Raw genomic sequence first — 17,342 nt, 5'->3', positions numbered from 1 at the left:
TGCTCAGTGCAGGAATCCAAGTCAGAGCAGCCCTGACAGGTGGCTGTCCAGCCTCGTCTTCAATGCCTCCAGTGTGGGAGAGCCCATCACCTCCCTAGGGAATGGGTTCCATTGTCGTCTTGCTCTCACAGTCAGGACGTTTTCCCTGAAGTTCAGCCAGAATCTGGCTTCCTGTCAGTTGAGCCCATTCTTCCGTGTCCTGCACTCTGGGATGATCAAGAAGAGATCCTGGCCTTCCTCTCTGTGACAACCTTTCAAGTACTTGAACAGCACTATCATATTTCCCCTTGGTCTTCTCTTCTGAAGGCTAAACATGCCCAGTTCTTTCAGTCTCTCTTCATAGGGCTTTGTTTCCAGTCCCCCTGACCATCCTTGTTGCCCTCCTCTGAACCCTCTCCAGCTTGTCTGCATCCTTCTAAAAGTGCCCAGAACTGGACACAGTACTCCAGATGAGGCCTAACCAGTGCTGAGTAGAGGGGAACTAGTACTTCCCGGGATTTGGAAGCTATGCTTCTATTAATGCAGCCCAAAAGAACATTTGCCTTTTTTGCAGCCACATCACATTGTTGGCTCATATTCAGCTTGTGATCTACAACAATGCCAAGATCCTTCTCGCTCGAGGTATTGTTGAGCCAAGTCTCCCCCATCTTGTAACTGTGCATTTGGTTTCTTTTTCCTAGGTACAGAACTTGGCATTTATCCCTATTAAATTTCATTTTGTTGTTTTCTGCCCAGTGCTCTAGCCTATCAAGATCACATTGAATTCTGTTTCTGTCTTCCAGGGTATTAGCTATCCCGCCCAATTTTGTGTCACCTGCAAATGTGATCAGCATTCCCTGCACCTCCTCCTCCAAGTCATTAATAAAAATGTTGAAGAGCACTGGGCCCAGGACTGAACCCTGCGGTACCCCACAGAAATTTATTTATTTCTATACCACTAAATAGCCAAAACTCTCTAGGAGGTTCACAACAATTACAATCTCAGCGTGTTCATCCTCATCCAGCCCATGACTGAACTTCAGCAATGTTCACAGGTGACTGCATATGGATGCAACTCATTCCAACTCTCCCTTTCCCACTGGTTTCATATAGACATTAAATAACATCAGAGACAGGGCAGAACACTGTGGGACACCGTAGATGAACAGCCACAGGGACAAATAGTAGTCTGTTCCCGCCCCCCCGCCCCAGACCACCTCCTGGACACAACCTGGCAGGAAGGACCAGAACCACTGCAACACAATGCCTCCAAGGCCCAGCCCTCCCAGCTGGTCTAGAAGGGTATCAGGATCCTTGAAGCAGTCTCAGTCCCATATGCCAGCAGAAAACCCAGTTGAAATGGGCCCAGATGACCTGTACCATCCAAATGCTTCTGGAGTTGCAAAGCCACCACCCTCTCAATCCAGGAATGCTTCCCAAAATCGTTGGGTCAAAGGAAGCTTTCTTTAATAGAGGTCTTATTACTGCCTCTGTTAAGCAAGAGGGGGGACACAGACCCCTTTCAGGGAGGCATTCATCACCTCCTTTAGCCATGTGGCCAGCCCCATCCTGGCTAAATGAATTAGCCAGGAAGGGCAAGGGTCAAGCAGACAAGTGGTAGCCCCCACCTCTGCAGACACCCCGTCCACCTCCTTGGAGACAACACAGACCATACTTCCCTCACTAAACATGGGGAGAGAAGGAGAAACCGGATGCAAGGTCGCTATTTTCAGTGGCAAGCAGCTGATCAGCCTTCCGGCTTGTTCTCCCTTAGCAGTCAATATGGAGATGGCTGTGGGATTCAGGGTTGTGGCTTCTGAGCGATGAGCAAAAGCAGCCGCAGGCCACTGGTCACAGGGCTGAGACAGTACATTCTGGAGTTATGGCATTGCTAACCCCCAGAGCATGCACACTAGAGCCCATCCTTGGGCCCTGCCCCATCCATTGCCAGAAGGGGAAGGACTTGACGTGGCCTCTGTTATCCATCAGTTGGACAGCTGCGTATCACTGGAGGGCCAAATCTAAAAGACGTTCTGCTTACTCACTCCCAGTGGGGCTGCCGGCCTTCATTCAGGACCTTCAGGGTGTGCAGGGAGCCCACGCGGCGGATCTCCTCCGGCACTTCAGATGCCACCAGGTGCTGCATTCCCAGGCTCCACAATGACTGCCCAAACGTCCCTGCAAGTCGAGCCAGGAGCAAAGGTCCAGACGGGAGCTGGACGGACAGAGCTGGTGCACCACTGCTCTGCCCATGGCTTCTCCCTGCAGCATCCACCCACCACTGGTTACTGGCCTGGCACCGTCACTTAGCCAAGTCATTCCCATAACGCAAAGCAGAGGCTGTGGGTGTTCCACACCATGACACGAGGGCAGAAAAGCCACAGGATGTGGAACTAGAGGCAGAACTCAGCACCCAGTGGATCTCGGCCTGTTTTTTAAGCAGGTTTTTAGCTCCTAGAGACCACAACAATCAACCTTCTTTCAGGAGAGGCATTAAAGTATATGGTGACATCAACTCCGGAGGCAGAGTAGAGTCCGAGCAGGGCTCGCAGGGGACAGAGGATGGGCTGCAGTGCGCCACATCATTCACTGGCCATTTTCCAGGGCAGCAGAATGGAGATCCACCTTTTCTTGATACAGAACTCAGACTGCCATGCCGCAGGAATTTAGTTTGGTGGGGGGATGTGCAGAGCAAAGGAGGTCCACACAAGCCTGCTCTCAACTCACCTGCAGAGGCAGACCAAGCAGAGTGAGGCCTTCAAAAAATTAAGAAGATCGAGGTAGGCAAAGCAAAGACATGTGAGAAGAGGGCAAATTCCTGGACACTCAGGAGCAGCTAAGGAAGAGCAAGTCGGCGTGGCTCGCGTTTTGGGGCCTGGGCCCAGCCTAACTCTGCACTGCCCAACTGAGAGAAGAAAGCCACTCTCTGCTGAGGGGCTTTTGTCATTCTGGTTACCTGACCCATACCAGGCTCTGCTGTTTCTTGTGCCAACAGTTCGAGAGTCAAAAGGAAAGCATTACCTATGTGCTTGCCAGACAGCATCCAGAGTTTGAGGGTACCATCGTGGCTGGAAGTGAGAATCACCCGGAATCTTTCCACATATTTGACGCTGACCACGTTCTTCAGATGCCCCCTCCAAGAGCTCAGGCAGGCTGGGGGAACCAAGGAGGTCACCCAGCCGTTGTGCACCTGCCAGAGAGACAACAGCCTCCCGCTCAGTCCTGAAGGTCACTGTCAGGCACAGAAATGGGTGCCCTGGAAAGGGTGGGATGCTCCTGGGAAGGAGACGCTTCCCTCTCCTGCAGCTAGGGATGCCGGAGCCCAGGCCTGGGAGCCAAATCTGGCACCCTGGGGGTCCCCAGAAGGACACACCCACTTCCCCTGGCCCCATCCCTCTTCCCCCAACCATCAATCGCTGGGTAGGGTCTCAGGGTTGGTGCAGTTTTTCCCCATGTAAAAGCCTGAAATACCTCTCCTAAGGCTTCGTTAGAGGCACTAAGAGCCTTAAGCCAAAGTATGGTGGTAATTCTGATATTTCGAGGTTTTCTAATCCACCTGCTTTCATACAAGCAGCACTGAAAGTCCCATCGGGCAAGACGGAGTGGCAGAATCGCGCGCACACACGAATGAATGCGCAACTGTCAAAGCAGAGACCTGCTGATTACAGTCATCGCAACAGGAGCGCGTCTTACTGTTACGTTACTGGTCAACTGCGAACGGCATGAGGGCGCCCTCGTGTGGTGAGAGCTGGTATTTGCCACATCGGCAGAACCCGATAAACCCAGTTTCCCCTCGCAGGGCAAATGCCATCTCCTGCCCCACGAGGGCGCTTCAGAAACCCAATCCCAAGCAGCTTGGGATACGGGCGGGAATTGGGGGTGACGGGTCCTGCAGACTTTGGGCGCCCTCTTGCTCACGAGTAGCCTTGCAATCTGTACTGCACAGTCAGTTTGGGCAGGGCAAGGAGGCCCAATTCTGCTTAGGACTCAGGTCAGCCTCCAGCCCAGGGCCTTCCAAGACCATGACAGCAGAGCCCCGGGGCTAAATCCCAATCTTGGGATGTCTTTCACAAAGCAGAGACCAAATTGAGTCTGTTTCCCGCCTCCCAGCTGAGCAGAGCAGAGCAGAGCAAGCTGCTCCAGCTGGTCCAGGGACTACAGAAGCAGGCAAGCTCCCAGAGAGCGAGCGAACAGGGGGAGCGAACAGGAGTTGGCCAGGGGAGTTGCAGTGGTTGAAGAGACAAAGGAGACAAAGGAGACAGAGGCTAAGAGGTAAGTGGGTTGCAGGAAGCCCAGGGGGCCGCCCTTTATCCTTCTGACTGGCTGTGAGCTCACCAGGAGCTTCTGAGAGCTCCAACTGAATTGGAGGGGTGTGGCCTGAGTACTCCCAGCAGCTGACTGGGCGGGAAGCTTCAGTCTGTTTCCCGCCTCCCAGCTGAGCAGAGCAGAGCAGAGCAAGCTGCTCCAGCTGGTCCAGGGACTACAGAAGCAGGCAAGCTCCCAGAGAGCGAGCGAACAGGGGGAGCAAACAGGAGTTGGCCAGGGGAGTTCGGCAGGGGAGGTCAAGGGGGAGGCCCCTAACATTTTTTTTATTTTATTTTATTTTTATTTTTTTTTACTAACTTTTTTTCATTTATTTGTCTTGTAAAACACTTCCACACCAGTGGGACTCTGCTTTTAACCTCTACTGAGTAGAGGAGCAGGCACAGGCTAGTCTAGAACAATCACAAAGCTAGACACAAAAAGGGAAAAGAGGCTATGGAAGGACAAGACTCTCCAGTGGTGGTGACCTGCAAGGTGTGTGCAATGTTTGTTTTCTTGCCTGAGAACAACATGGCCTACACCTGCAACAAGTGCAAGTTGATCACGCTGCTGGAGGAAAAAGTAAGTGGACTGGAGCGGCGACTGTCAACCCTCCGGGGAATAAGACAACACGAAGAGTTCTTGGACAGAATGGGGAACTACAGCAGCAAAGGGCAGACCACAAGCTTGAAGAGCAACAGCAAGATGAGGCAGTGGGAAATGCTGAGGTGAAGAAAAATGGAGTAGAGGATACTCCTTGGAAAACGGTGACAGTTAGGAGAAGAAGAACTAGACGACACTCTGCACCAGTGGAAGCGGTGGAGCTGTGGAACCGATTCCAGGTACTTGCAGATGAGACTGGAGGACAGCCTGCAGAGGAAGAATCACAGGGGAACCTGCATGAGAGTGAGCAAGAGGCTAAAGGTCAGTCAAACAGAGGCGATGAAACCCAGGCCTACAAGAAGAAGAAGAGAAGAGTGGTAGTAGTGGGAGACTCCTTGCTGCGTGGGATCGAGACCCAAGTATGTCGCGAAGACCCGTGGACTCGCCAGGTATGTTGTCTCCCGGGAGGACAGATTAGAGACGTGACTGAAAGGTTGCCTGCACTCATAAAGCCCACTGACAGGTATCCCTTTCTTCTCATCCATGTGGGAACAAATGATACCGCCAAGCGGAGCTACGAAGAGATCACGTCAGACTTTGAAGCTTTGGGAAGGAAACTCAAGAACTTTGGGGCCCAGATAGTTTTCTCATCCATCCTTCCAGTAGTTAGAAGAGGGATAGAAAGGGAACGAAAAATACTCCGGGTGAATGACTGGCTACGAAGGTGGTGCCGACGAGAGAGATTTGGATTCTGGGACCACGGGCTATACTTCCTGGAAGATGGGCTGTTGGCTAGGGATGGGTTGCACCTCACAAAGGCTGGGAAGAATGTGTTTGGCCACAGCATGAAGAACTTCATCAGGAGGGCTTTAAACTGAATCCTACGGGGAAGGGAGATGTAATGTTGGGGGTAACAATGGACGTAGGCGCATGCACTGCAATGGAGAGAACAGCTCTGATAGCGTCCAATAATAGTCTTCCGACACAGGTAGGAAGAAAGCCAGACTACGAAGCACATGGTCTTCGATGTCTATATACTAATGCCCAGAGTATGGGAAACAAACAGAACGAACTTGAACTCTTAATACAGGAGGGAAATTATGACTTGATAGGTATAACTGAGACTTGGTGGGATGACTCTCATGACTGGAATACAGCAGTTGAAGGATATAACTTGTTCAAAAAGAAAAGGAGGAACAGAAAGGGAGGCGGGGTTGCACTGTATGTGAAAAATACATATCTCTGCACAGAAATACAGGAGGAGGAGCTTGGTAGCCCCATCGAGAGCATCTGGGTTGAAATAAATGGAGCAAAGAATAAAAGGAACCTGGTGGTCGGAGTCTACTACCGGCCACCCAATCAAGGAGAAGACAAGGATGAAACTTTTGAAAAGCAAATAGCCAATGTTTTAAGGAAGCATGATGTAGTAGTAATGGGGGACTTCAATTTCCCCGATATTTGTTGGGAGACAAATTCTGCAAAACATGGCCCCTCCAGGAAATTCCTGACTTGTGTGGCGGATAACTTCCTCCTACAGAAAGTAGAGGAAGGAACTAGAGGATCGGCTATCCTTGACTTGATCCTAACCAACAGAGATGACTTAGTGGATAAAGTAGCAGTTACAGGAACTCTGGGGGAAAGCGACCATGTTGTACTTGAGTTCTTGGTTCTAAGGGAAGCAAAAGCCGAGTGTACTCAAACGCGTACCCTGGATTTTAGGAAAGCTGATTTTAATAAACTCAGAACAATGATCAGTAAGGTCCCATGGCAAGCAATGCTAGCGAGAAAAGGAGTCCAAGATGGGTGGGAACTTTTAAAAAAGGAAATTCTCAATGCACAATCACAAACAATTCCAACAAGAAGAAAAGGTGGAAGACAACAGAAGAAGCCAATGTGGCTTCACAAAAAGCTTAGGGATGACCTGAAAACAAAAAAGGACACATATAGGAAGTGGAAAGAAGGCCAAGTAACAAAGGAAGAGTACAGGCAGGTAGCACAGAATTGCAGGGATGGCGTCAGGAAGGCTAAAGCGGAGAACGAGGTGAGGTTAGCGAGGGATGCTAAAAACAACAAAAAGGCTTTCTTCAGCTACGTGCATAGTAAAAGGCAGAGGAAAGAAATGGTTGTTCAGCTATTAAATAAGGATGGCAAAATGATAACAGAGGACAAAGAAAAGGCAGAGGTGCTCAATTCCTACTTTGGCTCAGTCTTCTCCCAAAAGAGGGTCTATGACCCCCCTGGCAAAGGCGAAGTACAGGCTGAAGGGGCAGGATTGCAGCTTGAGATCGACAGGCATATGGTCAAGGAACACCTCATTACTTTGAATGAGTTCAAATATCCAGGGCCAGATGAACTGCATCCTAGAGTCATAAAGGAACTGGCAGAAGAGCTCTCAGAACCTCTGTCTATTCTCTTTGAGAAATCATGGAGGACCGGGGAAGTGCCAGATGACTGGAGGAGGGCTAACGTTGTCCCTATCTTCAAAAAGGGTAAAAAGGAGGAACCTGGGAACTACAGACCAGTCAGTCTGACATCAATCCCTGGGAAAATTCTGGAGCAGATCATAAAGCAATCCATCTGGAAGCACCTTGACAACAATGCCGTGATTACTCGAAGCCAACATGGATTTGTCAAAAACAAGTCCTGCCAGACAAATCTGATCTCATTTTTTGATCAAGTCACCTCCCTTGTAGACCGTGGGAATGCTGTAGACATCATATACCTCGACTTCAGCAAAGCTTTCGACAAAGTGCCCCATGATATCCTGATGAGCAAACTAGCTCGAAGTGGGCTAGATGAAACAACGATCCGGTGGATCCACAGTTGGCTACAGAATCGGACTCAAAGAGTGCTTATCAATGGGACCTTCTCAAGCTGGGGAGAGGTAACGAGTGGGGTACCGCAGGGCTCAGTGCTGGGCCCAGTGCTCTTCAACATTTTTATTAATGACTTGGAGGAGGAGGTGCAGGGAATGCTGATCAAATTTGCAGATGACACAAAATTGGGAGGGATAGCTAATACTTTGGAAGACAGAAACAAAATTCAAAGTGATCTGGATAGACTGGAGTGCTGGGCAGAAAACAACAGAATGGCATTTAATAGGGACAAATGCCAAGTTCTGCACCTAGGAAAAAGAAACCAAATGCACAGTTACAAGATGGGGGATACGTGGCTCAACCACACTACGAGCGAGAAGGATCTTGGAATTGTCGTCGATCACAAGCTGAATATGAGCCAACAATGTGATGTGGCTGCAAAAAAGGCAAATGCTATTTTGGGCTGCATTCATAGAAGCATCGCTTCCAAATCCCGGGAAGTACTAGTTCCCCTCTACTCAGCACTGGTTAGGCCTCATCTGGAGTACTGTGTCCAGTTCTGGGCACCACACTTTAAGAAGGATGCAGACAAGCTGGAGAGGGTTCAAAGGAGGGCAACAAAGATGATCAGGGGACTGGAAACAAAGCCCTATGAAGAGAGACTGAAAGAACTGGGCATGTTTAGCCTTGAGAAGAGAAGACTGAGGGGAGATATGATAGCACTCTTCAAGTACTTGAAAGGTTGTCACAGAGAAGAAGGCCAGGATCTCTTCTTGATCATCCCAGAGTGCAGGACACGGAATAATGGGCTCAAGTTACAGGAAGCCAGATTCCGACTGAACATCAGGAAAAACTTCCTGAGTGTCAGAGCAATACGGCAATGGAACCAATTACCTGGGGAGGTGGTGGGCTCTCCCACACTGGAGGCCTTCAAGACGAGGCTGGACAGCCATTTGTCAGGGATGCTCTGACTTGGATTCCTGCATTGAGCAGGGGGTTGGACTCGATGGCCTTGTAGGCCCCTTCCAACCCTACTATTCTATGATTCTATGATTCTATAAATCCTATTTTCCCTTCTTTTCTTTTCTTCGCTGTAGACCAGCCTCCCCCAACGTGGAGCCCTCCAGATGTGTTGGACTGCAACTCCCATCATTCCCAGCCACTGGCCATGCTGGCTGGGAATGATGGGAGGTTGCAGTCCAACACATCTAGGGGCACCAGGTTGAGAAAGGCTGCTACAAGCTCTCCACAGCCTCAGGGCAAAGCAACCCCCCTCCACAGGCAGGGGGGAAAGGGAGCTCTCTGTGGGCAGCAAGGTAAATTTTGCAGAGTGCCCCAGTTGCCGGCAGGCCCCTCTGAAAACAGAGGCAAAGCCTTGCTGCCCCCAAGCAGCTGTCCAGCTGGTCTTGCAGCCCATCACATCAAGGCCTCTGGGAAACGGGGAGCCAGGATATGAGGGCAAAGCCCGCACCCACCCCCGGCATGTGGTCCTCGGTGCCATCCTGCCGCCTCTGTACTGGAGCCATGGCAGACTTCCCCTCGTCCTCCTCCTCCTCTTTCTTTGTGACTTTGTCTAATCCCCTTTTAAAGCCACCCAACGTTAATGATGCATTCATGCAGTGATTGCGTCGCATCCATGATGCGTTGGGTGACACAGCACTTCTTCCTGGCTCCCTCTTTTTCTCTGGGCAAGGGGATTTAAGGATGTGGCTTCTGCATCAGTTCCAAATGCACTGTCAGGCCTGGGTCTCTGCTGTATAAACGATTGCCCACGAGCACTTGCACAGAAGTGCCAGCCGTGAGCACTGCCCAAGCAGCTGCTGAGACAATGCGCACAGGATTTGCCAACGGGTGCAAAGGTGCCTGTGCACTACCCCTTCCAGGGTCCCACCGATCCCGCTTGGAATCTGCCTGAAAAGGGGACACTACTGACCTGCCTGGTTACATCATCGGCCTGGGATTTCTCCGGAATTCCACAGTACGCAGGAATTAAGTCGCAAAAAGGGTTCTGCTCAGGAGGAGGTCCATCACCCATATCCAGCACAGAATCTTTTGCCTCTGCCGCAGTGCAGTAATTCCTGATGTCCCAGATCTAGGGGAAGAGGGACGGAGGACGGGAGGGTGCTCAAGGCCATTAACACGCGCTGCTGCTAGTAGCAGTGATAGTGGCAGTAGCAATCCGTAGCACTTACTTGTGCTGTCAGAGCAGCCCTCCTCAACCTCGCACCCTCCAGATGCTGTGGACTACAACTCCCGCCATCCCTGCCCATTGAGCCTGCTGGCTGGGGCTGATGGGGTTTGCAGTCCAGAGCATCTGGAGGGCGCTGGGCTGTGGAGGGCTGTTTTGGTGTGTGCCCTGGGCACCCCAGGCACTCACTGGACCTCTGGAATCCATCCCTACCAGTTTGCCTCCGGGACCCCGCAGGCGAGGAGTCAAGGATTCAGCAGGCAACTTAAGAATGCTGGTTGGCAGCAGCAGTGCCCTCCTGTGGCGAACCACTGAGCTGCAGGTAGTCATGCCTTGGACGGACCCCGCCTACCCAGGCTGGCCATTGGATCCTCCAGAACAGGGAGGAGCATAGAAGAGCTTCCTGTCGCAGCTGCGCCTTGCTTGAGCAGCGCGGGCTTCCTGAGCTGTGGGCGTTCTTGTATCCTTTGGCTGTGACCCCAGACCGCTGCCAACAACCCGGCCTAATCAGTTTGGGCCCTCAGAGATTATTCCAACCCCAAAGATTCTGGGCCCAGTCAGAGTCCCTCTTAGGGACGGCCAATCCAGGACTGGGAAAAGCAGCTCATGACGGCCACACCTCCCCTCGCTGCATTAGGGCTTCGGCTGGACTTTGCTGGTCCAAGAGCAGACGCTCCAGCAACTCAGCCTCGTGTGACTCCGGCCACAGTGACCCACAGTTTAATCACATCCTGTTTAGACTACCACAGCAGCAAATGAATATTTTTTATCAAAACAAGCAGCTCTTCTCCCTCCGTCGCATCTTTAGAAACCTTTGCCAGGGGGCCAACGGTGGTGTGGGTGGCGTTCCCAAGCTTCTCTTCCCTTTTGGGGTAGCCGTGGCCCCTCTTGCCTCCAAAAGCACAACAAGCAGATATAAATGTAGAAAACAAAAACAAAAGCTTATAACGCGGTTAGTAGCAAATACCCAGATAGTGCAACAGTCTGAAAGGAGGTTTTTAGAAGCTGACGCTTGGGCGAGACACAGCAAAGATCCAACCACGGCGCCACCTCCAGCCGGAAGTCCAGCCCTAAATGGTTTGGAGACACAGTATCTGAAAGGCCACCTCCTCCTGTGAGCCAGCCTGCAGTCCACGACCTTCTCCAGAGGGCCAGTCATGTGTGCCACCAACAAGGGAGTCTAGGTTGGTGGGACTGCAGGCAGAGCCTTCTCTGTGGACTCCCTTCCCCGGGGGTTCCTCTTTACTCAGATTTAGACAGGCAGTGAAGAGTTTTTGTTCCTTTTGGCTTTTCATGGTTTGGAGTATGGGTTTGATTCGGATGTTTTAATTATAGGTCGGCTGTTCATTTGGTTTGGTTTGAATTTGTTTTAATGTTCTTTTTTCTTTTTGTGCATTGCCTTGGGAGCCCTGATTGGGCCAAAAGGCAAGTTATAAATATTTCAATCAATAAATATGTCTTCTGTCCGATCTCAACCTGCTCTTTACTCCAAACTTTGTTGTGCCACTCCCCAGCCTTTAAATCAGGGGTGCACAACCTACAGCCCCCCAAGGCTTTAATTGCAGCCCCTCAAGGGTGCCACGGCCCCCACACCATTGAATTCCCCCCCCCAGCAATCCCAATATAGATCAATCTTTCTTCACTGGCAGCAGCAATGAACAAAGAGAGATCTGTATGAAGATACAGACCCAACATCACATACGGTCCTCAGGGCTGAAAAGCTTGTGCACCCCTGCTCTTAATTCTCTCAGGAACCAGCTCTGCTACTGCCTCAGGGCTCTGATCTTGTTTCTAGCTGTGCCTAGGAGCCAGACATTCCCAGGAAATTATTTCCAGACACAAGCAAAATCCACAGCTGCCCTGCACTTCAACCGACATTTATCTGCTTCATTCACAGTCCCTCTCCCATTTCTCTGCAGCAACTTGTGGGCAGGGCGGGGGGAGCTAAGTACATTTTAGGCATGGCCAGAATGCATACAGAGCAACTCCCCAGGAACTAATACAAAGAGAAATGGGACACTGACCTTAATGTAGCCCAAGGAATCCCCAGTAAAGAGGATCAAGTCCTTGTCATCTGTGGACATGGAGCAGACCACCGTGTCCTGGACACTTCCATGGGCTCCTCGGAATTTGCCCATCATTCCGCCTTTGCTGCCAACCGCCCAAGCATAGATATAGCCATCCGCACAGCTGGTCAGCAAAATGGCTGTGTTGGGACCTCGCTCACGAGTATTCAGGAAGATGACCTAGAAAGGCCAAGAAGATTCGGAACTGGGGTAGGGCCCAAGAGAGACCTTTCCACGTTATGATGGCCAGGCCATTGGTCCCTGGAACAGCAATAAATTATCCAAGACTGGAGACCATTCAGAGTGGTAAACAAATGGCCCGAGAAGGATCAGCAGCCTTTTCAAGCCTAATGGTCCACCGCCTGGAATGTATGGAACCAGATGGAAGGTTGCTGGGCCAGCCATTTGCAAAGGCCAACCAGCCTGAACTCCTAGGAAAGGCGGGATGAAAATGGTTGGAATGAATGCCTACACACACACAAAACAAGGGTTGCAGCTCTCGGCAGTGCGTTCTGATGTTGTCTGTGTATAGAACATGAAATGCAACCTCTCCCAGAAAGAGTCACCCCATGTCTGCTGGCAAGAATCAGAAATTTATTAATTTAAAACATTTCTATCCCGCCCTATATCATTAAGATCTCAGGGCGGCATACAGATAAAATCAATGTAAACAGTATAAAACAATAAATAATTTAAACACCTAAAAACATATTAAACTATTAAACAAGCTAAAACCAGTTAAAATCTAAAACGATAAAACGGTTGAAACAATGTGCTAGGGAATGCATTTAGCCCTCAAAGGCTTTGGTAAAAAGCCATGTTTTTACTTGGCGCTGAAATGAGACCAATGTCTGTGCCAATTGGGCCTCCAAGGGGAGGGCATTCCACAACTGGGGTGCCACAGCAGAGAAGGCCCTCTCCCACGTCCCACCATAATGTATGTCTTGTACTGGTGGGACGCAGAGGAGGGCCCCTCCAACAGATCTTAGTTCTCGGGCAGGCATATATAGGGAGAGGCGCTCCCTCAAATATCGAGGTCTCAAGCCGCTTAGGGCTTTAAATGACATCACCAAAACCTTGAATTCTGACCAGAAGCATATTGGCAGCCAGTGCAATTCCTCTAAAACTGGTGTTATATGATTTTGATGAGGTGTTCCAGTCGGCTGTCTAGCTGCTGCATTTTGCACTAGCTGCAGCTTCCGAGTCATCTTCAAGAGCAGCCCCACATAAAGTGCATTGCAGTAGTCTAATCAGGAAGTTACCAGTGCATGTACTACTGTGGCTAGATTATCTCTGTCCAGGAAAGGCTGTGGTTGGCAGATCAGCCAAAGCTGGCCCCAAGTACTCCCGGCCATGGAGTCCACCTGGGGCTCCAGTGACAGGGATGGATCTAGGAGTACTCTGCTGGTTCTTAGCAGAGATGGGCAAATCTGTCAAGCTCGACCTCATTCAGGCTCTCATTTTCCCACTGCTTAGGCTTTTCCATTCTGGTTCTGCATCAGATTGCAAGACTCTTTTTCCCACACAGTTATTCAAATATATTTGAGCGTATTTTTCAAAATGTATGCATTTTGTACTCATGTATCCATTGACTAAAGCATGATTTTGTACATTTTTCAAACGTACACATTTTCTCATGGGTATTTTTGAAATGTGCATGTTTTCTAACACTTTTTTTTGCAAAATACATCACAGACCTATAAATGTATAGATTTCTGACTGCAAATTGCATACAGATCCATGTTTGGTTCCAGGAGCTGCAAACTGGTAATCTTGCATAAAAATGCAAAAAAAAAAACACACAAATTTCTCACCTGTCCCTGTTGTTGTTCAGTCGTTAAGTCGTGTCCAACTCTTCGTGGCCCCATGGACCAGAGCACGCCAGGCCTTCCTGTCCTGCGCTCTCTCCCGGAGTGTGCTCAAGTTCATATTCATTGCATCGGTGATGCTATCTAGCCATCTCATCCTCTGCCGTCCCCTTCTCCTTTTGCCTTCGATCCTTCCCAGCATCAGGGTCTTTTCCAGGGAGTTTTCTCTTCGCATTAGGTGGCCAAAATATTGGAGCTTCAGCTTCAGTATCTGTCCTTCCAATGAGCAGTCAGGGTTGATTTCCTTTGGGATGGACTGATCTGACCTCCTTGCAGTCCAGGGGACTCGTAAGAGTCTTCTCCAGCACCACAGTTCGAAAGCATCAGTTCTTCGGCGCTCAGCCTTCCTTATAGTCCAGCTCTCGCAGCCATACGTTACTACTGGGAAAACCATAGCTTTGATTATATGAACCTTTGTCGGCAAGATGATGTCTCTGCTTCTTACTATGCTGTCTAGGTTTGCCACAGCTTTCCTCCCAAGGAGCAAGCGTCTTTTAATTTCATGGCTACAGTCACCGTCTGCGGTGATCTTGGAGCCCAAGAAAGTAAAATCTGTCTCTGCTTCCATTTCTTCCCCTTCTATATGCCAGGAAGTGATGGGGCCAGATGCCATGATCTTCGTTTTTTTAATGTTGAGTTTCAGACCAGCTTTTGCACTCTCCTCTTTCACCCTCAACAAGAGGCTCGAGATCCTCTTCGCTTTCTGCCATTAGGGTGGTATCGTCTGTGTATCTGAGATTGTTGATAATTCTCCCGGCAATCTTAATTCCAACCTGTGATTCATCCAACCTGGAGTTTCTCATGATGTACTCTGCATATAAATTAAATAAGCAGGGTGACAATATACAGCTTTGTCGTACTCCTTTCCCAATTTTGAACCAATTGGTTGTTCCATGTCTGGTTCTTACTGTTGCTTCTTGACCCTCATACAGGTTTCTCAGGAGACAAGAATATGAACTTGAGCACGCTCCAGGAGAGAGCGCAGGACAGGAAGGCCTGGCATGCTATGGTCCATGGGGTCACGAAGAGTCGGACACGACTGAACGACTGAACAACAACAACAACTCCCATCTCCTTCAGAATTTGCCACAGTTTGTTGTGATCCACACAATCAAAGGCTTTAGTGCAGTCAATGAAGCAGAAATAGATGTTTTTCTGGAATTCTCTTGCTTTCTCCATGATCCAGTGAAAGTTGGCGATTTGATCTCTAGTTCCTCTGCCTCTTCAAAACCCCGCTTGTACTTCCGGTAGTTCTTGGTTCACATGCTGCTGAAGCCTAGCTTGTAGGATTTTGAGCATCACCTTGCTGGCATATGAAATGAGTGCAATTGTGCGGTAGTTTGAACACCCTTTGGCATTGCCCTTCTTTGGAATTGGAATGTAAACTGACCTTTTCCAGTCTTGTGGCCACTGCTGAGTGTTCCAAATTTGTTGGCATATTGAATGCAGCACTTTAACAGCATCATCTTTTAGGATTTTAAATAGCTCAGCTGGAATACTGTCATCTCCACTAGCTTTGTTGTTAGTAATGCTTCCTAAGGCCCACTTGACTTCACTCTCTAGGATGTCCGGCTCAAGTTCAGTGACCACACTATCATGCCTATCAGGGACATTCAGATCTTTCCTGTATAGTTCTTCTGTGTATTATTTCCACCTCTTCTTAATCTCATCTGCTTCTGTTAGGTCCCTGCCTTCTTTCTCCTTTATCATGCCCGTCTTTGCACAAAACGTTCCCTTGAGGTCTCCGATTTTCTTGAAGAGATCTCTAGTCTTTCCCATTCTATTGTTTTCCTCAATTTCTTTGCATTGTTCATTTAAGAAGGCCTTCTGGTCTCTCCTTGCTGTTCTCTGGAACTCTGCATTCAGTTGGGTATAATTTCCCCTTTCTCCCTTGCTTTTCGCTTCCCTTCTTTCCTCAGCTACTTGTAAAGCCTTCTCAGACAGCCACTTTGCTTTCTTGCATTTCTTTTTCTTTGGGATGGATTGAGTTGCTGCCTCCTGAACAATGTTACGGACCTCCGTCCATAGTTCCTCAGGCACTCTGTTTATCAGGTCTAATCCCTTAAATCTATTCCTCACCTCCACTATATATTCATAAGGGATATGAATTAGGTCATACCTGAATGGTTTAGTGGTTTTCCCTACGTTCTTCAATTTAAGCCGAAATTTTCAATAAGAGGCTCATGATCTGAGCCACAGTCAGCTCCAGGTCTTGTTTTTATTGACTGTATAGAACTTCTCCATCTTTGGCTGCAAAGGACATAATCAATCTGATGTCGATATTGACCATCTGGTGATGTCCATGTGTAGAGTCGCCCCTTGTGCTGTTGGAAAAGAGTGTTTGCTATGATCAACATGTTCTCTTGGCAAAACTCTATTAGCCTTTGTCCTGCTTCATTTTGTACACCAAGACCATGCCTGCCTGTTATCCCGGTGATTTCTTGACTTCCTACTTTAGCATTCCAATCCCCTATGATGAAGAGGACATCTTTTTTTGGTGTTAGTTCTAGAAGGTGTTGTAGGTCTTCATAGAACCGATCAACCTCAGCTTCTTCGGCCTCAGTGATTGGGGCATAGACTTGAATTACTGTGAATGGTTTGCCTTGGATTCGTACTGAGATCATTCTATCGTTTTTGAGATTGTACCCCAGTACTGCTTTTCCCACCCTTTTGTTGACTATGAGTGCTACTCCATTTCTTCTCAGGGATTCTTACCCACAATAGTAGATATGATGGTCACCTGAATTAAATTCACCCATGCCTGTCCATTTTAGTTCGCTGATTCCCAAGATGTCGCTGTTCAATCTTGCCATCTCATGTTTGACCACCTCCAGCTTACCCTGATTCATTGATCTGACATTCCAGGTTCCTAAACAATATTGTTCTTTACAGCATCAGATTTTCTTTTCACCACCAGACACATCCACAGCTGAGTGTCCTTTCAGCTTTGGCCCAGCCGCTTCACTCTTTCTGGCGCTACTTGGAAATTCCCTCTGCTCTTCCCCAGTAGTATATTGTAGTATATTCCGACCTGAGGGGCTCATCTTCTGGCATCATCTCTTTTAGCCTTGTGATACGTTCCATGGGGTTTTCTTGGCAGGAATACTGGAGTGGGTTGCCATTTCCTTCTGCAGTGGAGCACATTTTGTCAGAACTCTCCACCATGACCTGTCTGTCTTGGGTGGCCCTGCACAGGATAGCTTATGGCTTCACTGAGTTACGCAAGCCCCTTCGCCACAACAAGGCAGTGATCCATGAAAGGGCACCTGTCCCTAGTTCTCAGCAAATATGGACTATCAAGCTTCCCTGAACTGAGCTGGCTACCAAAGTTCATTTCCCAAAAAAAGAAAAACCGGATGGAAATATGATTGTATAAAATACATGTATGGCAATGAATGTATAGCAGTCATCATATAAAGAAAAATTAAATAAAGGCTGTGACAAAATATAAAAATTCACAGCACATATAGCATGAAGATAAATATAGGGATCTTATGCCCATGGTCAACTCTGCATGAAA

The 17,342-nt window shown here is 49.0% G+C and overlaps 1 protein-coding gene across 1 annotated transcript in view; it reads right to left on the bottom strand.

Moving 5' to 3' along the window:
- Positions 1–17,342, bottom strand: part of EFCAB8 (EF-hand calcium binding domain 8) — a 91,999-nt gene that overhangs the window by 10,320 nt on the left and 64,337 nt on the right. Inside the window, exons 25-27 of the mRNA XM_084851822.1 lie at positions 11,913–12,134; positions 3,001–3,169; positions 2,025–2,157 (exon numbers count right to left, since the gene is read on the bottom strand). Coding sequence (XP_084707948.1) covers positions 2,025–2,157; positions 3,001–3,169; positions 11,913–12,134 — 524 coding nt within the window. The remainder of the gene's footprint in view (positions 1–2,024; positions 2,158–3,000; positions 3,170–11,912; positions 12,135–17,342) is intronic.

The sequence above is a fragment of the Heloderma suspectum genome, chromosome 4, assembly GCF_057233095.1.
Source record: "Heloderma suspectum isolate Gila_16-S chromosome 4, 16-S_ref, whole genome shotgun sequence".
NCBI lineage: Eukaryota > Metazoa > Chordata > Lepidosauria > Squamata > Helodermatidae > Heloderma > Heloderma suspectum.
This window is presented reverse-complemented; position numbering and strand designations above follow the sequence as displayed.